Raw genomic sequence first — 22,715 nt, 5'->3', positions numbered from 1 at the left:
GGCATTTAACACCGTTAAAAAAAATTGAAATGGGTCTTGGCATTGATATAAACTGGATCACTTAACACGCGGTGTTAAAGTGCGCTCTACAATACATCCCTCCAAGCACAGCATAACAAAACAAAACAGTTCACACTAATCAGATAAATGTCATTAAATTAGATGTTTTATTACACTCCATCTAGTTGGTTGTAGTTCTGCCCGCAATAGTGTAGAATAGAGTGAAAAAGTGAAAATGACGTTTTCCCCGCATGCCACAATATATATTGAAGTATTTTCTGTTATTGTTTTTTTATATATATATATATATATATATATATATATATATATATATATATATATATATATATATACACAGGTTAAAATGAAGAATCATAAATGACTACATAATTTCTTGATGATATTGGTAGATATTTGTATAAAATTTTGTTTGCATTTAACGAAAAAACAATAGCCGTTTAAGTAAATAATGTCTATTTAAAATATTTTTAACGTTTAATTAATTGGACATGTTTAGCGCTTATTTTATAATGTTGTTTTTGTATTTTGTCGTAATAAAATGTCAGTAAACTTCTTCATTAAAATCTTATTAATGAAATTTGAAATCATTGTGTGGTCCTTAAATAATTAAATCAGTGTGGTTAAATAAATGTTTAACTGACAATATACTACTACAAAAAATATATATATATATAAAAAATATATATATATATATATATATCTTCGTTTATTTTACTAAGCTCTGCATCGCTCTCAACTGTAGGCAAGTTAAATTCAGGTTTTATATATATAGCCTATATATAGGCTATAATTATTTTTTTATTTTCTTGTTTGATTAATCTCCGTTATTAAAATGTTTGGAAAGTAGGCTAGTCTATGAAATCTGCAGTAATAACACACTTATTCACACCTCCATCTGATCTTTTTTTTTTTTTTTTTTTAAGTCTAGGCTAATTTGTTTAGTTAATCTAACGAGATAATTCAGCCAAAAAAGGAAAATAAATATTTGTTATGTTACTCTATATTATTTGCTAAGTATTGTATGTTTATCATTGTTTTTGTCTTGGTGGATGACGTTTCGATATAAAATAATTGCAGGCCGAAGACCGACTGAAATCACTCAAATTAACTTGTGAAATTGGACGGAAATGTAGTCCGTCCAAGCAAGTATACACATAGGCTATAGATAAATAATTTAAAATGCATAAAAGAAAATGTCAGATAGCCTATGTTAAATTGAGGAACACGGCATCACTGCATAAGGAAAAGGCCAGTTTAGATTAAACCATTAGATCATAGACCTTTAGTACAAAACATTGAGCATAACTTTTATTCTGAAGAACAAAGAATATAAATATGAATATTTTGTGGGAAAACAAAACAAAACAACAAAAAAATCAAACTAAACTAAATAACACATTCAAACGAGGACCTGCAGCGCCTCATGCAGTTCTGTTATCTTGCAGTCATACTCCGGCATACCTATTCTCTCTCTCTCTCTCTCTCTCTCTCTCTCTCTTGTTTACTTGTGCAGATGAGGCTAAATTGGAAAAAACAACGGGGAACTGGCTAAAAGCAAAAAGTGGACGCAAGAAGAGATGTCCTTACACAAAGTATCAGACACTTGAGCTGGAGAAGGAGTTCTTGTTCAACATGTACTTGACTCGAGAGCGCCGTCTGGAGATCAGCAAGAGTATCAACCTCACAGACAGACAGGTCAAGATCTGGTTCCAAAACAGAAGGATGAAGCTAAAGAAGCTCAACAGAGAAAGTCGCGTCCGAGAGCTAACAGGCTATAGCTTCAACTGAGGGCTTAAGAAACAGACAGAAGAAGAAATCATAAAAATGCATATTCTTTCGCGTTCCCCACGTTCAGACCCTCTCTATTTTTAATCTCTTTTTTCCCCTCTCTCATATATCCCTTTTCATTCACAGACTCTCATACACACATACAAATATAAAATAGCAAAGGCCCATGACTTTCATTTCAAAGGAACTGGAACATCCTGCAAAGAATATTACATTTAGATTACAATTACACCCGAGTCTAATTTATCATTGTGGAACAGAACTGAATAATTGTAAATATGACAGTGGCGGAAGAAAAGGATCATTGATGCAAATATTCGTGGCAGATTTGTAATTTTGAAAACCCTTAACAGAATATAAAAGCGAGATTTCTATTTGGATGTCTTAGCTTAATTTGTTTGCTGTCAGTGCGCGTGTCGTATACATCGCGCATTCTGTATTTTGCATGCTTTGTTATTGACGTGTATTTGTCAATTTGATGTTTAACTCGAGAGGCTGAAAAATAAAACAGGGGGTGGGAAAATATTATGTCCTGGTATGTCCTTCCCCTTGCATATTTTCTCCTGTATTCTGATGACAGAAATCTTGGGTGAAGATAGGGAAGAGAGGCAAAAAGAGAAAGTGCATAGCACTTTCAGTATGAGTGGAAGACTCATAACGTTGATTTAAATATTATCCAGGTGACCACAGTAAGTCAAGGTCATAAAATTGTAATGTCATGACGGTCCTGGAAAGCGCTGGGGGTGGATTTTATGATCTGCAAATATAATGTGCTGCTGCAGTAAAGATGCATTAAAAGGTGAGTGGAGGAGGGCTAATTCACATACTCGGGACTGCAATGTGCTGGCCTCACTGACGCGCTCTGCGGGCTGCCTGGCTGTTTTTGGAACCAGGAACCTTTCATTATGGAGTTATGGAACGCTATACGATGGACTGAACACGGAAGAATGAAAGAACTACAGCAGCGGTGAATGAATGAGTGGATCCTATGAGCGATGCTAATCAGACCGTGTGCAGAACGTTCAAGGTAGGATCACGTTTTCCTTGTTTTTCCCCCTATTGAGCTGAGGGAGGCTTTTCTGGATACTCTCACGCGCTGGCATGGATAACAGCTTTGTTATAAGCGCATTTCTTGACAAGTGGACTTTGCTCTCTGTGCTTCTGACAGTTGTTGTTAAGAGAGTGCTGTTGTGGATAATGTGCCCCATGCAACTTCCAAGCACAATTTAAAGTTGTGGAGATCTACTTATACTAACATTATGTGTAATAAATTAATTTCAACTATTTGCAGTCCCTCTGAAGGACAATCTTTTTACAACAAATTTATTTTTATTATAAGGATTTGTTTACAGGTGCGTTTAGGTCTGAAAAAAGCAACAGGAAACTCTTTTGACAGTCTCATTCTTTTTGAACATCTGTACTTATTGCATGCTAGTAATTTGTCAATGGGTTAGACATTTCTTTTTGGCAATTGCAATAGGCCTGCTGGTTTATAGAAATGTCAATTGGTGTTCATTTTGGTGTTAATTCTCAAATCTACCCAAAAGCTATGGCCTCTCGGGCATATGCTATAGAAACACAACAGACGAGGTTTGATTAAATTAGCGCTCGAGGCTCTGAGGAATGGAATAAAACCCTTACTTATCTGTGCAGAGCTTGTTGTTTGTCTCCTCCTGTGGATAACGCCGTTACGCGCGGCTGGTGCGTGGTCTAGGTAGTTTCATGTTGTTGGGATTGGCTTCCTGGCTCGACAACAAGAAACTGCCTTGATTACGTCAGTTCGTCTTCATCAAGGGCGACAATTGCCGTTAAATTACACCCTGTGCAATGAAGTTTCCGCAAATGGCATTGTAAATGAACTGAACGATTATAGCCACAGCGGGCTCTTTTTCTCTTTTGCTCGCCTTTGTGTGTCGGGCTGTAAAAGAGAATTTAGTCTCTCAGAGGGAGAAAGGACCGTTAACATTATGGGGCAAACTTAGACTGTTCCTTATTATGGCTTATTCTTTTATTCCAATATATGTCCCAACGTGTTTTAGCCACTTTTTAAAAGTAGAAATGTTAGTGGCTGAGGTGCTAGCAAAGAAATTACAGACAGAAACAGAGAAATTGTGGACTGCCGGACAGAAAAAGTGCAGATTATTTTTCCAGCTATTAATTACAAATTTATCAGCTATGAATTTATTTCCATGTAGTTAATTGTAATTGTGTTTGTGTATGTATGAGACTAATTACCTTTATAAATTTGATCCACTTTTTCTGCTTTGATTTTGTGCTCTCAGAAACGTGACCCAGCAATTACAAAATCTCTTTTGAAATAGTGCCACATTACTTTACACCCACATGTGGCCCAACCCAACCACACCATTTTTAGGCTATAAACAGCCTGGCTCAAATAGCAAAATTGCATTTGTAAAATAACGTTTAAACACTTGCTATAACAGACATAACAGCAACATGAGCAGTAGCAGTGGTCAGTAGTAACAGCACATGCTAAACGTTAGAAAGCGTTGCCACAGCAGAATTACTGTGGCTAGTATCCAAGGCAAACAATGTTTGACCTGTAACATCCGTGCACTATAAACAGTGAACCTGTGTGGTTCCTCCACGGATATTCTTCTACCATATCAGACTCTTTTTTTTATTTTTTTTATCATTTATATATATATATATATATGAAGAGTTCAGATGCAAAAGCCTCTAAATGCCATTTGAAATTTTCTTATAGAATGATCATTTTTATCAAGCTTGTATATTTAAGTTCAGTAATTTCACTTAAATGACAATTAATAGGTAATCTTCATTGCCATTTAAGTGAAATTATTGAATTTAAATATACGAGCTTGATAAAAATGATCATTCTATAAGAAAATTTCAGATGGCATTTAGAGGCTTTTGCATCTGAACTCTTCATATATATATATATATATAGGCCTATATATATATATATATATATATATATATATATATATATATATATACACATGTATATATATGTATATGTGTGTATATATATATATATATATATATATATATATATATATATATTTATGTATATGTATATGTATATGTATATGTATATGTATATGTATATGTATATGTATGTATGTCCAAACGTGTTTTAGCCACTTTTTAATATAGCATATATATATATATATATATATATATATATATATATATATATATATATATATATATATATATATATATATATATATATAAATATGCTAGGCCTACACACACATACACACAGCTTGTCGCAGCTTGTCTGAAATTTATACTCATCATATTAATTCTAAATTCTGCAGTTATTTCTACATTTACATTTATTAATAAGTAAAACATTTTAGTATACGATGCTTTAGTAGCAACAGAAATGCAGAGAAAGAGAACAAGATTTTTAGGCAGTAAATGTGCATTTTGATTAATGTCTGGAAGATGGAAGAAACTGTTTTTTGAAACTTGAATATTTCTCAAAATAATAAATAAATAAATGTATCATCATTTTTTAAATCATTCAACATTTGTGGGTCACTCCAAATCAGAAATCGTGAAATCTCAGTATTTGTGCTGTGACTTTTATTTAAACTGTACAGTAAGGACACAATGCCTCCTAAAACCACATAAATAATATTTGTAAATACTAGGCTAAATGAGTTAAGGTAATGTTTTTGGGAAAGTTGTTAGTTGTAAAGGGCCTCATCAGCGACTTTTCCTTTTTCCTGGGAGAGTATAGTCTTTGTATTTCACCAGATATGCTTGTTTTCTTAACCCCCTCCCCTCCCTTCAGCTGTTTTGGGACGGGAGGAGACAGTCTGGAATCCAAAGTCATTTTCATTCAGTTGAGTGAATGGGGTTCTCCTCTGGAATGCGTCACCAACAAAGAGTTTACAGCACGCGTAATAGCCCCACAGGACACTGCCGCCGAGCATGCGGATATAGCGGCAATATCCTCAAATAGCTTAAGGATTGGTAGACGTCAAAACACCTACTCTTGCTCAGTGTGTGTATATATATAATATATTGAATTGCTGGCTTGCTTTCAGAAGCATATAGTACTGTATGTGCGACACATTCCGCATTGGGCCTGTCTGTAGCATTAGCAATGGCATACCCCTGTGGTGTAAACATTTGAATAGATGTCCACACACAGATACTGGGATGAGAATTTAACACAGATTATGGTTGCTGCTTATTTTCAGTGGGCTTGAATGAGGTTGATTGATTAGTGGTTGTTTTTTGTTTTTTACATTGTGCCTTTGATTGATACTATTTTAGCCTATTTGAAACCTAAATGCCAGTTTCAGCACACGTGTACAATTTGACAGAATTAATGTAAATTAATTTAGTTTTTTGTATGTAGGCATTCATGTTGGAAACTGCCCTCATTTTCTGCATTGTATGTTACGAGTTTGTCCGGAACAGGTCTGATTGCTGCTTGAGTTAAATAGAGAAAGAGTTTCTAAAGCAAGTTACTTTGCTAAATAAAGATATTTTACTATGCTTTTTACAACAAAGTTCATCTTATACCTCCAAAATATTAAATGTTTATATTAGCTGGTGTTTTCACTTGGACACAAGCAATAACTCAATAGGCTATATTAATTTAACTCGTTTTTTGCTCTCCGGAAACAATTATATGATAGCCTACTTATACCTATGGTAGAGTTATGTCTCTAAACTCGTTATGTCACAGATGAACTGTGAACATTTTGCTTTATTTTGTATCCTCCCGTCTCCGTGAATGAATACAAAGATATCTGACACATAATAGTAAAAAAAGGATAACAGAGTATAGTGTATTGTGGTGTTCACGTTGACCATGGCGCACATAAGGTCGTTTAAAAGAAAAAAAAGAAAAAGAAAATGACCTTATTTTTATACATAACACATTGAAGTTATGTGGGATGATTTTGAGAAGATACTATATTGATATCCATACGACAACGTTGTGTGATTAAAACAAAATAGTATTTTTAGGCGCAGTGGCGCTATAAAGGCTACTCAGTAAATAAATTAAATAATACTCAGTATACTTCACACCAAAAAACTAAAACTAAAAAACAAATAAATAGTTGAATAAATGAAAATGCTTGCGCTTGAAATAAACTAAGAAAAAATAAAATATTGATTTTTAACCTGCTCTTGACTTTTAGGTGTGCTGTTTTTTCCCCAGCTATGCAGTACTAAAACAAATACTGAAGTCGATCAAAAAGCAGCCTAATTTTAAAAACAGATAGGAAGCTGGAGATTAATGTTGAGAGATTCCCGTAAATCAAAGTGCATTAGCAATGATGCTGCCGTGCTGTTGTAGTCTCAGAAAGGACAGTATACTCTGATGTTTTTTAATGACGACTTAAAATCAATTAAAAGGATTAAATGATGCTATAATGCAAGAAAATGGTATTTGTATATTATGAAGCTACATTGTTTTTTTTATAGTCACAAGAGACTAAATGCGTTATTGTGGGATCATGTGTGAATTACCAGCTCATAATTGCTCCTTAAAGTGTTATATTTTATATATGCTACTTTGTGAATTTCAGTATCTTAAAAGATGTATATTATTGGCGAATGTGTATAAAGTCGGTGATGTTCTGAAAGCTAAATGTAAGGATGGATAGAAGAGTGAGTGAGCTCGTAAAGCTCAGTTTTATCCTGAGTCACCCTGCACAGCTTCATTGCCAAGACTGCAGCTAATACTACATTCTGCAGATTTCTACACTGTTAAATCACAAGGTCGTTATTAATAAATGTATAAATGAATGCGACCACATAGCGAACATCTCGTTTATAAATTATATCTCCTTATTCCATTGAGAGAGCGTAGTCAAATTGCTATTCTGTCTATATGAATCTGAAATATTTTGTGAAGAAAACATCCTTGTTATTCACCGAATTAATGTTAAAATCTAATTATATATCATACCTGACAAAAATTATAGATACAACTAGGAATAAAAGTTCCAGTTAGAAATTTCAAAGACATTCATAGAACAGTCAAACAATTAAATACGGTTTTATTTTTTTATTTTGATAATGCTTAATTTATTTAAAAACAACATTATATTGCCAAACAAATAGCGTTATACACGTATCATTAACAACATTAGAACACCATAATAAGACATTCATTTAATAATAAACGTGAGTGAACTACGACTTTAGGATCAGGTACCACGCCCTCGGAAACACGATAAAGGTTTTATAGGCTATAGATATGATGCCGTGATTTACAAATGTGGTTAAAGAACGTTTTAGATTACATATATTTGTTTGTTTTGTACATGCCACAATGTAATTATTCTAAGAATTTGATTATGCATTGATACCACAATAAGCTGCAGCCTCCCATCAAGGCTATCAATTATTAATAAACTTTCTTATGATTTTACTTTCACTTTTGTTCAGAGTATCTAAATTATATTGCCTATGCAGTCTATTGCAAGTAGAATACTTGCAATAATCAAGCTGCCACGCCTTCCTATAAAACACATAATGATTAAAGGGAACGGCATGAAAGCATAAATTCAGTATATTTTGCTTTTTTGATTTTAGTTGTGTTGAATCAAGAACTTAAGTTGTTTTGCAAATGAAAATAGTATATTAATGACACTCATTTCTTTGGGTCGAGTCTCTGTAAACAATTAATATAACATAGTGAAATTTTATATTTTAATATTTGCGATAAGAGTAAGATGAAGAGTCCGCGCATTATGTTATTTGGTGTGTTTATATTTTGACAATGTCTGGTGTTCCCACAGAAAACAGGGCGGTAAAAAAGCCTGACCTCATGTGGCCGGTTTCATACTGGGCCTAACACTGACAATGACTGCAGAGTGCAGACCAAAATCAACATAGGCTGTTTCCAAATTCCGCAATTTACTTAGAAGAAAAATGTAATCTAAAATATAATGTCACACATATTTAATAAAATGTTCAAACGGTGTTATTTTGTAGGCTACACGACAAGAGTATGGCGTTAAAGTATTTAACGATTTAAAGAAAAAAGAATGTTTTGTTTATGTCTGCGCCAGTATTCATAATTCGAAATTACAAAACCAAATAATTAAACCAAAAAAATTATATTAACAAATATTTCACATACCTTTCAGTTTTAGCATAATTTTATTTGCAGTTAACAAGACTATTTGCCTCGTATTACAATAGAATTCAGTTCGAAAGAATCGCAAAAAACTGCTAAATAAATAAACAAAAAATGTAAAGAAAGGGAAGTATATAGAATTTACAAAACTTATGTAGAATGTATTATGCATTTGCCTTTTCAAAAATATCGCAAGGAAATTGCTATTTAAATAAGCGTTTTCAAACCTTTCTCTCATGCAATATAATGGAGTTTGTGAACAGTCACTCGTCTTTCTTCTTGTAGCCTATATTCGACAGAGGTTTGATGAGACTTCTTTCACAAGCGAAGTGTTGGTTTTACGTTATACCAGGAACTCAACTGCAGTTTTATTAACGACACGTTTATGAACAATCAAATGGTCCTCGTAAAAATTTATTGAAGGACATAAAAGCATGTACGACCACTTGACGAATACAGCCGCAGTTGTGGTGCGTTTTCAGGCGTCTTACTATTCCCATCGCCCCGATTTGTTTAAAACTCCATTTTATGAGGGATATCCCAATTGTATTTATTTGAAACAAGAGGAAAATAGGACTTCAGTGCATAAAAGCAACCCTCTAGACAGCACAGGAGCCGTATATTTGTCAAAATGAATCCATTGGGTCCGTTCCAATTATATAGAATTAATAGTGAAACTGAGAAAGAAATGAACAACCTTTTCTTTTTTCTAATTGTTTTTAATAAATAACATTGTTCAATGAGGGATGCGCACAAGGCTAGCCACAGCACAGTAGCATTCCCTCGACAGAGATTGATTACACAAAAAAATAGTGCCCTTTTAAAAACCCTTAACACACACAGTGCTGCTCTGTAAGGCTACAAATAACAAATCAGTTGCATCATAATATATTAGAAACACATCATCTTCATATATTTAGGTTTTATGTAAAAAGACAATATTAGTATTAAGCAACCTACTGCAAGCTCGAAGTGCATTGCTGTTCCAGGGGAGAGCGCGCATTGATCTGCAGTGCAGTTTTTCAGGGGGTAAATGCAGTCACGTGTTCCTTAGGCGTCCAATCCCAGCTGGGGAAGCTTTCTGAAATAATTACCTGTCTTGATTGTTCTACGGTCAGATAAAAAAGTACACATACACTCCATATAATAATCGGATGCATGTAAAAGAGAAGGGAAACATCGCCATGTCGGCTACGGGTCCCATAAGTAATTATTATGTGGATTCCTTGATCAACCATGAGAGCGAGGATGTTCTGGCGAGTCGTTTCACAGCCACTGGTCCGATATCCTCCAGCTCACGCCCGACGACCCTGGTACCGGAATGCGCGGATTACCCGTCCTGCAGTTTTGCCCCGAAACCACCCGTCTTTACTACCTCGTGGGCCCCTGTTCACTCCCAGTCGTCAGTGGTTTACCATCCATACACTCACCAACCTCACCTAGGCACAGACTCAAGGTACGTTCGCACTTGGCTGGAGCCTATTCCCGGTACCGTGTCTTTTCCAGGATATGCAGGGAATAGCAGGCACTACGGGCTGAAGCCCGACACCTTCCAGGATCCCCGTACTGGGGACACTTTGGGCTCGAACGGACGCACTTACACGGATTATCTGTACTGCTCCGCCGTCGACATTAGAGAAAAGCAGCAGAACACACCATCGCCTGAGACGGAGACTCTGTCTTCCGGGAAGCACAAAGACGACAAGCTTGAATTAGACCCAAGTAAGTTAGTGCTATTCTTGTTTACAACCGGGTATATGGGATGCTTCTCAGTTTATTGCGTTTGCTTGGTGGTTGGCTGTTGTCCGTCGTAAAACCAAGTTCTATACTCTTTCATCCTCTCGGCCGACTCAAGTCTGCTTTGGGGCTATCCACTGATGACAAACGCCATAGGATTGGGTTGTAAAACGAGCTATAAAAACTCTCCTAAAAAGCCAAGTCTAGCAAAAGAAGGTAGCATGTGATGTTTACAAATAGCCGCATAGCATTATCATTATCATTAATTCTAAAATGATACTGTTATACTGTGTTTTGTTTAATGTGGAAATGTATCATTTTAGCCTGCCGTTGGCTCAATAACAATTCAGGCGTTTGAAAAGCAAGGATGCGTATTAACAATGCAAATTAAGAATTCGTATAGCCTAATTTAAATTGGGTTTCAACTGTATATGATTTATTATAACCTATAAATACTAATATTGCTTGTTTTGAGTTGTACTTGTCATGGAGTTTATTACAACATACCTACTTAAATGTCTAATTAAAAACGTAAAAACGGGTACTGGTGTTTTGAACTATTCATTTAAACATAATTTACATTTTAAGAACTAAAATCAAACCTAGCATTTACATCGATAAACAGCACGTGGAATGTTCACAGTGCATTCACTGCATAGCAGAACTTTGAGCGTAGACTTGTGAAGGCTTGAGTCACAAGCCTTTGCTTTTTTATGGGCCTATAAAGCAAATAGGCCTAGATACATTCACTAGTTTACAGCGCCATTTCTCTCTCCTAAGAGTTTGCGAAGCTATTTCAAATAGACAGAGATAGGGGGACTTCATATGAAATGACTTTTTATTTTCACGTATAAAGCCTGACCAGTTGAAGATTAATCTTGCCAAAATGAGAAGTGTTTTTAGGTGCTACAGTTCATAAATTAATACTTTAAGTTATGGCTGTCATAATCAAGAAAGAAAAGACTTGGATCAATAATAATCTCAGCGTATTTGTTTACAACAGCACCTAATCATACTTTTTATGCGTTGTTTTTCAGATAATCCTGTGGCAAACTGGATCCACGCGCGCTCAACTCGAAAGAAGCGTTGTCCATACACCAAGTATCAAACACTCGAACTCGAAAAGGAATTTTTATTCAATATGTACCTCACAAGAGACCGGCGATATGAGGTAGCAAGGGTGCTGAACCTAACGGAGCGACAAGTCAAAATCTGGTTCCAGAACCGACGGATGAAGATGAAGAAAATGAACAAGGAAAAAAACGACAGTAAAGAACAATAGACCAAAAGTCATTAATTGGACACAGACTGAAGGAAAACCATAATTTAGTATCATCACGAGTCTTAACAGTTGCGGCCTATAAAAGGAACAGAGAAAACAAATATCCTATATGGATATCCTTTGAAAAATTGGTGAAGTATGATTTAATATAAGCGTAATTTTACCATGCTGGATTGAGTCATATTAATATTGTAGTTTGGATTTACATAACGTCTCTTTACTCACAAACACAAAAAGTGGCCCGAAGTTTCAGAGAGAAAATACTTGAACTACTTTATTTTCAATTTCCTAATTTATGCTCTCTACGTGGTTGTTTCTTTTCTATGCTTCCATTATTTTTAGGAGGTTTCCAAGCCGAGTATTTTATAAATAACAGTTCTGTAGTTAAAAATATACGTGTTTGCGTCGATGTGCTTAGTTTGTTTCTGATGTACCTGTTTGTGTATTTTACATTCTTTAAACTGTAAATGAGTTTCATTATAGATTGTAGATATATTCAAATATATACAACCATGTTAATATGACTTTTGTGTCTCATTTCATTCATTTGACCGCACAATGACGACATATATTTGCAGCGAATAGCTTTCAGGAATTAAGTTTTTGCAATCCAGTTATTAGGCCTACACATACAGTGTTCCCATGTGAAAAGTTTCGAGGATGGACTAAGTGCTCAATGGCAAAAGAGGTAGTTAGTGTGTAACAGTCGAAATATCAAATTTACACATCCCACAAAAAAACATACCGAAAAGCCTGTGGAAGGCCTCATCCACTGCCGTGCCTTGGGCTACTCATATTTTTGTATTTAATTGCAAACCTGTTTCCAAGCACTGAAACTATTTTTCCTTATTTTTAGATTGTATATTATTTTGGCGTTTAAATAAAAATAAATAGTTCCGTTATTATTATTATTATAGTTTAAAAATGATTTGTGCAATAATATATGACAATTTTCGGAGGAAAAAGATTTCAATCTGGAGTAGGCCTACAGATAACATGTCAGAGCCACAAAACACATAGGCCTACTACATATTTTATGGAAATGTCAACAACAATATCAATTAAAAATATAAATTTCAACAAGAATGGCTTTTTTAATCAGGCCGAGGGGTTCCGTAAATGTAAAAATGGTTTGATTTTGAAGTCAATGTAGACTGCGCGTTTTTGGGGTATGAACTTAAATTTAAATCTTTTAAAAGGACCTGTCCTGTAATTTGAGCGTTCTTTATTTATGACTAAATTGTTTCAGTCACCTTTGTATTTTCACCCCTCTTAACTTACTGTCTGTAACCGCAGGCGTAATCTTAAAATCATCTGATGTTAATATTTTCTCATTTATATAGGCTACGAGTAGCAGTTGAGGTATAGATTTAATTAAAATTCAAATGTTTAGCGTTCTACGCTGGACTGAAATTGCCTTTTTGTGGGCCTTAACAATGCGAACAGGATGCTGTGATTTCAAAGCCCGACCGACCACGTTTACGGCTTAAAACAAAAATGCTAGTTTTACAACCCTGTTGGAGCTTGGTGTTGTTTGTCTCAGATGCAGACGAACAAAGCCAACCTGGCTAACTGGCTAGACGTCTGGGCTAAATTACTTTATGGTTTAATGGACGTTGGTGGTGGAACCTCTCAAAGAGATTTGCAGAGCCATATAGTCCTTTGGGCAAACTAGAGGTAAAAGCAATCCACCAACAGACACCACAATATGCATTCAGAACTTACTCCAAGCCTTTAAATGACGCTAAACTGAAAAAGCTTAGTTTCCACTAAACACATGCTTCTAAAGTTAATTTACATACTGGTGCTGTACGCCTTTAAATCATGTATTCGGTGTTTTCACAGTCAAATATTTCCAAGAGGCTACAGGTGCATTAAAATAGGCTTTCTGTCATTGTCCTAATTTATTTGGATGACTGTGTGTTTTGCCAGTGATAATTTATCAATGATAATTTGTAAAAGTTACCCCTAAGAACACTAGATGGCGCTATTGACTCACAGTTCACGCATTTTGGGCTGCTAAATCCTGGGAGTGCTACAAGAAAAGTGCTGAAAGAATGGCCTTCTGTTATTAATCACGATGATAGCTTTAAAAAAATGTCAACACGCTTAAGTAATAAACTGTACATTCACACCATCTTTATCATATTCGTAAAACAATTGTTTGTTTTATAATTTTTGTATTTAGTATTTTTATGTTGTCTCGAATCTTCTTGTTACGGTGCTTTTCCCCACTCTCTCTGTCTTTTGTTTTGTCAAAATCCGTAACTCACTGATGCTTTTTAAAAGCGCATGCAGTGTCGGGTTTTATGTTGCCGTAGCTGACATAATTTATTGAAGGCATGCTGGAAAATTGTCACAGCATTTAGATCTCATGTGAGATCTGGTTTACAAATGTCACCGATATGCTTTCCGTTTGTTTCTTCATTTTTGGATGCCTTTTTATTTTTTAAAAGGCATGTTTGTCTGTGCCACTTGTTTGACATTCTCACATATGACGCTATAAAGATGACATTGATTTTGTAATCAGGGCCTTTTATAATATACCGTATCCTGATAATAATTATGATGATTTTATAATCCCTTTCAAACAATGTGATAGCCTACTTATGAAAATTCGTGTTAAATGTATTGTTGTTGTTGTTATAAAAATATAATAATTATTATAATAATAATAGAAACAATATCGATTACTTCAATATTATAATAATACGTTTAATACGTTCGATTTTTTTATTTGAAAATAAATACAGTTATTTACTTAATTACAATTTTTTTAATTACTGATTATAATTTTTTTCGTTACAAATGTATATAGCCTACTCCATGGTATGTTCCTGTAACTGAGACAATGGCCCAGAATCTGCATCTTTATAGACTGTGAGATGTCTATAAATTTCCTGTGTGTGCCTTTCCCGTTTAGCAGCGAAGTGTAAAAATTGTCAAGTAACGACACGAAACCACATGCTCATATTTTGGGAAGGACTTTAAATGAGCAAAGCCGAAATAAACAACAAGCCATTAATGTGTCTAGTAAAATAACGAGGCATCTATTGCCTCTATTGCGCAATTTTATTGTGTCAGTGCGGCAGATTTACAACTTTTAGTATGGTTTAGGAGGGCCAAGAGAAGCTTGTATGTGTGTGTGTGTGTGTGTGTGTGTGTGTGTGTGTGTGTGTGTGTGTGTGTGTGTGTGTGTGTTAGCAGTCTAACACAAATAATCAAGGTAGGCGTCACAATTACTCGTCACAAACTGTAAATATAGCAGCAGCGGCAATAATAATAATAACAATAATAATAATAATAATAATATTTCATAATAATAATAGTGTTACAATATTTTCCATTGTCATTATAAATTAGTGTTTTAGCTGGTAGACGGTGTCAATTGTTATTGCCGTTTCTTCGTAATGTTCGAAAACTTGAGTTATGTTGTCCCTGTGGGTTATGGCTCGATATAAACCTATCATAATGGATGTGTAATGGTCGGAGCGTATATGGCCTTTTGAAGGGAAATGATACCATAGTTATATCACAAACGAAATACCAGACAAATTGTTTCAACGTCCGCAGGACTAACCTGTACGGCCAGTTCGAAGCTACAGTAACCTGCGGATATGTTCTATAGAAGCCATTAAAAACTTAAGTGATTCGTTCTTTTAACATGTGCAGCCGTTTTTATTCAATAAAAAAAAAAAGAAACACACATACAACTATGTTTCCCCTTCAAGGTAGACGCCTGTGGACGCTTTGGAGAGATGACGAGCCAAAGGGTGGGGTGTAGGGGACAAGGAGTGGGGGGAGGAGGGGATGGGGGGGTTGAGGGGTCTCATTGTAGTGGGGGTGGCTGGTGGGAGGCAAAAAAAAAAGTACGAGCTTGTGACTGAGCCGTCGGAGCTAGCCAGCTTTAACCTTAACACACATCCACCGTGCGCGCCATGATTTGAGGTTGCTAAAGGAAAAGGCAGGCGATATAGAGAGAGAGAGACTAAGCGAGAGGATCTGAAGTGGGAGCTGCCTCAGATTGTCCGAAGGGGCAGCATTTCTCCATCTAGTTCCGGTTGCTCTATCTGCGTTGCATGCCATTTGGAACTGCAACAATAGGTTGCCACCATTTAGAGAGGAGAATTTATTTTATCTCTTTTTAATGCTAGATAAACATGAGCTCTTATTTTGTTAACCCTCTTTTTTCCAAGTACAAAGCCGGCGAATCATTAGAGCCAACTTACTACGACTGCAGGTTTCCACAGAGCGTTGCCCGAAGCCACACGCTCGTGTACGGACATGGAGCAGCTGCGCCGGGGTTTCAACACCCGTCGCATCACGTACAGGACTTTTTCCATCACGGAACCACAGGTATCTCCAACCCTGGTTATCAACAGAACCCCTGTGCATTGGCATGTCACGGAGACGCTACGAAATTTTATGGATATGAAGCCCTTCCAAGGCAACCGCTTTATGGTACCCAGCAAGAGGCCAGTTTAGCGCAATACCCAGACTGTAAATCGTCCAATAGCACTAACCCTGGAGAAGGACAAGGCCACTTAAGTCAGAACACCTCTCCGAGCCTCATGTTCCCATGGATGCGGCCTCACGGTTAGAACACTTACTATTTCACATTCTGTTCAATCACTGCGTGTGAGTTTGTCTGTGTGACTGCGTCAGTGTGTCAAGAGCGTGCAGTGTTCATAAACACAGATCAAAACACAGGTGGGTTATGCTTTGCAGGTTGCGAAATTGTACTTAATTATAGGCACTGCAGCGTTTCGTATTTATTCACTTCACTAGACCATTATGTTTATGTGTAAAACGAATGTAGTAGTGTTGGCTAGATTGTGCAGACAGAGCTGAATTGATTCAGATTATTCTCGCTATAGTTAGAAATAATCACCTGTCTTACCACCTTTGTGATGACTTAAAAAAACGAGGAAAGATTCGTTATTGTAATGTGTAGTGGTAAACAGTAATAGCAAATAATTAAAATAAGTGTCAAATAATTAAAAAAATGACGCTGTTCGATTGTTTCCATTGGTTTGTGTTTCCTTCCTGCTGAGATGGAAAAAGGAAAAATCTAAAATGAAAATTTGTCAGTCAAATTATATTTTCAAAGAAAACCTTTTAACCCCTACTAATGACAAGTGTATTTGAGGTGCATTGAGAAGATCTATTTGCCTACTTTAATTTAAAACTAACTGGTAATGAACCTGAATGAGGAAAGGATTTCAGTCTATTTATTTTGTCCGAGTGATAGATACTATGAAAACCTGTGTGTGTGTGTGTCTGAGTGTGTGTGTGTTTGTCTGGCTGTCTGTCTGTCTGCGTGTGTGTGTGTGTGTGTGTGTGTGTGTGTGTGTGTGTGTGTGTGTGTGTGTGTGTGTGTGTGTGTGTGTGTGTGTGTGTGTGTGTGTGTGTGTGCGCGCGCGCGCGCTCCCGCGCACCAGGTTATGTGAAATTCTGTGCGTTACTGAACTGAATTAAAGCTGTTGTGTAACTCAAACATAGAAACAATGAATTTATGGAAGAAATCAATTTACATAGATCTACAAGAAACGCCATTGTATAGAAGCGTGTAAATTTAAACGACAATGACTGCCCACAATTGACATAGCCTACCTGATTATATGTTCTGGTGGCAAACCGTAATGAGGATATTAGACTATAAGGCACGCTATGACACACACACACACACACACACACACTGTGTGATTTGTGGCAGAATTTGTCCTTAGTGTGCTATGAGTTGAGAGATGTGTGTATGGGTGTGTGTTTGGAAAAAAGAGAAATTCCATTTGTAAACAATTGAATTGTTTATTCATTTTTATTTACACATGGACATTCCTAGCAGTTTATGTTTCCTTCATGTTAACTACATCCCAGGATATGTAAATGAAAAGAGAGCGAAGCAATGGAGACATGCAATTGACAGATATTTTTGTTTCACTCCAAAGCTCCTGGGAGACGCAATGGAAGGCAGACATACAGCCGTTACCAGACTCTTGAGCTGGAGAAAGAGTTCCTCTTCAACCCATACCTCACGCGCAAGCGCCGGATTGAGGTGTCCCATGCGCTGAGCTTAACCGAACGGCAGGTGAAGATCTGGTTTCAGAATCGTCGAATGAAGTGGAAAAAAGAAAATAACAAAGACAAATTTCCGGGCCAGAGAGGAGAGGCTGAAGCAGAGGCCGAAGAAGAGGCCAACGAGGACGCTGAGGTGGAGGAAGGAGAAGACAAGGAAACGGAAGAGAAAGAGGAAAGCAAGGAGTGATTTTATGGTCTTTTTTATGGTTATATGGCAGATTTTGAAGAGGTCTCGCGAATGGGCAATGAAAAGGAAGACGCGCCAATTTTATTACAAACAGTTGGGTCAAAAAGTGAGAAAATCCCCCTACATACAAAAGTACACTGAAACCTGCCCAAAAAAAAAAAAAAAAAGAAGCTTTTTTTTTTTACCAACACACGAGGACTTTTACCATTAGCGAAAAGTGGATCTGTGTATTTGACAAATTGACAAACTAACAGGAACACAATGTTTTATTTAGGGAAATATAAGCAGCATGATTAGCATATAACGGAGTTTAACATTTATTTCATATTTGATGAGGATGTCTGGGGGCTAAAAATGACTAAGATGCAACCAATTAAAATACTGAAATGATTGCATCAGCTTGTCACTTTTAAAAACGGTTGGTCTTGTATATAAAATCAAGCCACAACATGCTGACATTACGAATCAAATTGACAGAGGAATAGATTATGTATTCGGTGTAACACTATTTCTGCAATCCGAATATGGCAATATTGCATTAGTGCTGTGTGTACTGAGAAAGGGGATGGCAAGTGTAGAAAATGCATTCTGTATTACATACTTTATCGCTTACCTAACTGTTTTTTATTGTTATTCTATGTGAGTGGGCCAGGCTACAGTTTGTATTTTTTTCGATTATTTTATTGGTCTCACCAGAGATTGCAATCGTTTGAAAATCTCGAGAGAAGCTACCTAATCATGGGGAATTTGCAATATACATTTCTACCTAGAGATTTCATAGAATCTTGTTTTGTAGTATTAAACCTAAGTTAAGTAACTTACCCTTTTAATCACTTATTATGATTATCGAGCTTTTTTGAAGTCTTTTGGAAGACACCAATAGCTCAAAGCCAATCTTATATTTTAAAAGATTGCACCACGGCACTACCTAAAAACAAAGTTTTGCTTGCAAGAATGAATTATTCATTTATTCTACACGCTGCTTTGTTGAAATTATTTAGACATTTCCCCCAACAACTTAAACTGCCTATAGAAAATGCACATTATGTGTAGATGAACACGTTAATTACTACCCTACCTTACCCAAGGAAAGAGAGTCATTTATCGTGCTGGTGTTTTAGCGTAGATTTTGAATTGCACTGAGTATAACCTTCATGTACGTCTTGTAATATCTTGCTGTTATCAATATGCTCGTTTTACTTGTGTTCCTCTTGTGAATATAGACAAATTCGTGTGTGTCCACGCCATTGTTGAAATCAACAGAAGAATAAACAAGATGGCTCATTCTATCACGTCTCATTTATTTATTTATTTGCCTGAAACCACTTATTGACATGATACTGAATTAATAAAACACCAAAATCTGCTTCTTTTTTGTTTAAGTACATGTTAAATACGACAAATGCAATACTTTTTTATAGTATATAGCCTATTTCATGTCTGTGAGGTGTCTGAAATGGAAAATGCAACAACAATATTTCACCATTATTATGTGTTTTTAGAATTGAAAACTTTTCAAGCTTTGAAAGATTGTCTCTACATAACAAAAAACAAAGCAACTCAATCTCTGTAGCAAACAACCAACGGCTGTCTATAATTCCCCGTTTAATAAGAAATGTTATCAATCCAAGCAAAATGGCGTGATCAACTACAGTCAGACATAATGCATAATTTGAAGCAGATCTAAATTTTGCAAATAAATATCCTGCCTTTATCATGCAATTGTTGTTTTATTGTCAAAAAAATTCTCAGTTTCAATTATTAATTTTGTACAATTCCACCTCACGAAACATATTTAGCCTATATCTAACATTTCCAAATGATGGCACAGTGTGTGAATCGCTCAAGTTATTTATTGTCAAAGATAAAGAATCTTTTTAAAAGTAAAAAATAAATAAAATAAATATTCTCTTGCTAAGAAGATTTACTCAAAGCAAAATAACAACACTGGGAAACATAAGCGGACAGGTCGCAGGTCTCGGCCTTGCTAGAAGACATTGAAGGGATTTTCTGTAATGAATCACTGATAAATGTTACTGAAATCTTGCAAAAGTGTATCCTTAACAAAGCACGCTACTCTTTTTACATTCTTAAAATGGACAGTCTTCTCTTGTCCAGCAAACAGACTAATTTGTTGTTCAGCAAAACATGAACCTTCTGTTCCATTGACGAGGAATACTGTCTTTCATACTATCTGTGCAAACAATAAAAAATTTAAATTAAAATACTTATTTAGTGCAACTTTGGATGTTTACTGAAGACGCCTTCTAGAGGACACGCGAGCTAGAATATTATCAATGCCAATACTTGTCTTATTCAAAGACGAAAGGATTCAAGAGCAATATTTACATGCATTCTTTTAGCACACAACACAAATCTGACAGAATATGCAACATGCCGTAGGAACGGCATGTTCCTATGAATTAGTAGCTACTAATCTGTGTTTAATGCAGGTTTATGATAATGCTTCGACATTTAAAATGCCTTTAAAAGTATTAAAATATCACTATCGCCATTAAAATCCTAGTGTGGCCTACCTTATGTGCGAGTGTTCAAAAGTGTTGTCTCTTTTACAACTTTTAATGGCAGGTCATAACAGTAGTCTAGTGCCCAATAAAGCAGCCGCAATTAGGCTGATGATGACATCACAGAGACTAGGCTAATATAAGCAATATATGGATATAATAATAACAGAATATCAGAATTTATTTTCAGTGCCAACGAGATTTATTGTGTATTATAGGAAAATAGTTTTCAACGTGCCAAACCACAGCCAAGTATAAGGTATTTCATATAATATTTTTAGATTGATATCGAATATTAAAATTCTGCATCTCAAAATACCAATTATTAAAGTGGTATACCTCTTGCAAATTTGAAAGAGGCAATATACACGTATTCTGATACAATGATACTGACGTAAAGTTTTTTTTTTTTATGCAAACCGCATTAGGCTCAGATTCTTGAACATTTTTTTTTGCGTTTGCATGTAGGCTACACAATATTGGCTACTATTGCTGCTGATGATAATAATAATAATAATTATTATTATTATTATGAACGTGTTTATTTCACTCTCCTTTTGTTGTGATGGTGTTGGATGGTCACTGTTGTAAAAAAGAAGATATTTTGCTTAAGGCATGGACCTTTTCAGGAAGTTCCGGTGGTAGTGACAATTGCAGTGGTCATTGTCCATCCGCCTTGCCTTTGTATTGCACTGCTGTTACATTCCAAATGAGGGCTTTACTATACCTGCAGTAAACTTTATTGGTGGTGTAAACCCGACAGTGTCGCATCCGGGCAGACGTTTTTGCCTTTTGATTTCTGTGCAGTGCAGACAGGCTAGAACAAGACACCAGGAAAGCAACGTGGACGTGGGACTGCTTTGAGTGTATGCAAGGGTGCATGTATAGGTTTGTGTGATATTCTATTTTATTTTATTACTTTTATAAGAGTGGAAGTTGTCATATTTGTACACATATTTACATTCTGTTTATGACTGAGCTGTCAAATTAGAAAACAAGTTGTTCCTGAAAAAGAACAAATTAAAGGGGAAAATCTTACCCCGCTATTGGCTATGTTCGTTAGTGTAAGTATTTGTGTATGTATTTATTTATTTATTTTTATTAGAGTGGTATTCGATATTTGTACATCCATTTGCGTTCTGTTTATATATGTGGTATGAAACTAAAAAGATAGGAGTGACATTTTTTTATTAAGCCTAAAGGAAAAACTTACACTGCTTACATAGAGTTCTTTAACTTTTGTTTAGCCAAAAAAATCGTTTAGTTAATATGTATTATTGTCATATAGCTTTGGCTATATTGTCTTGACTGGTTTTGTTTTTGCTCAATTGCAATTTTTTTCCATAGGGGCCTACATTACATGATACAATATTTGAAGGATATCTCATGTAATTTTCTTTAAAGCTATCATCTCGCAATTAATGATTCTGATACTTATCAATTAACCAATCAAGATCATATAACGAATTTCGTTTGAAGAAAACAAATGACCAGCAACTACATTGATATACATAGCGTTAACTATTGAAGAATAACGTAAAGCTTTATTAAAACATATACCTGCCTGCACTATAATACAACACTGAACTGTACATTTTTGAACTTTGACGTTGTTACAGTGTTAAGCTTGAACATCACTGAATCAACATCATTGAACATCATTGAATCAATATTCATATTTGATTTTTCTTTAACAATGAATTGATAAAGCAATACTATCTGACAGAGAGGAGTGTTCTTTTTGCATTATTATTAGTTGTTCAGTACAGACATTTGACAGCACAGGAGCAGTCAAACTTTTACGGTTGTTTTAAAAATGTCAAAAGTTTTTTTGTAAATAGGCCTGCATACAATTAAGAATATTTGCAATAGCAAGTTTTTGTAACCTCATTTTGTTCTCTTTTGCAAGTGCGTCTGTACACAATGGATACGTACAAATGTGACTTTATGATAATTTTGTGAAATAAGAATAATAGTTAATACTAATGTTCC

At 35.5% G+C, this 22,715-nt stretch overlaps 4 protein-coding genes across 5 annotated transcripts in view; 3 read left to right on the top strand and 1 right to left on the bottom strand.

Moving 5' to 3' along the window:
• Window positions 1-22,715, top strand: part of hoxc10a (homeobox C10a) — a 62,782-nt gene that overhangs the window by 3,644 nt on the left and 36,423 nt on the right. For both annotated transcript variants that reach the window (XM_082146235.1, XM_082146236.1), the window contains exon 2: window positions 1,535-2,836. In XM_082146235.1, the coding sequence (XP_082002361.1) occupies window positions 1,535-1,809 (275 nt within the window). In that variant the 3' untranslated portion in view covers window positions 1,810-2,836. The remainder of the gene's footprint in view (window positions 1-1,534; window positions 2,837-22,715) is intronic.
• The window catches only part of LOC309481339 (tubulin alpha chain), a 267,267-nt gene that overhangs the window by 241,477 nt on the left and 3,075 nt on the right, over window positions 1-22,715 (bottom strand). The gene's annotated exons all lie outside the window — the stretch shown is intronic.
• On the top strand, window positions 5,094-12,457 carry hoxc9a (homeobox C9a). Its single transcript, XM_082144380.1, has 2 exons — window positions 5,094-10,636; window positions 11,689-12,457. The coding sequence occupies exons 1-2, from the start codon at window positions 10,069-10,071 to the stop codon at window positions 11,931-11,933; spliced, it is 813 nt and encodes a 270-aa protein (XP_082000506.1). The 5' UTR covers window positions 5,094-10,068; the 3' UTR covers window positions 11,934-12,457.
• hoxc8a (homeobox C8a) lies at window positions 15,790-19,487 on the top strand. The gene is made up of 2 exons (XM_082146274.1): window positions 15,790-16,529; window positions 17,882-19,487. The coding sequence occupies exons 1-2, from the start codon at window positions 16,094-16,096 to the stop codon at window positions 18,196-18,198; spliced, it is 753 nt and encodes a 250-aa protein (XP_082002400.1). The 5' UTR covers window positions 15,790-16,093; the 3' UTR covers window positions 18,199-19,487.

Source organism: Leuciscus leuciscus (genome assembly GCF_965113295.1).
Source record: "Leuciscus leuciscus genome assembly, chromosome: 18".
Classification (NCBI taxonomy): Eukaryota; Metazoa; Chordata; class Actinopteri; order Cypriniformes; family Leuciscidae; genus Leuciscus; species Leuciscus leuciscus.
This window is presented reverse-complemented; position numbering and strand designations above follow the sequence as displayed.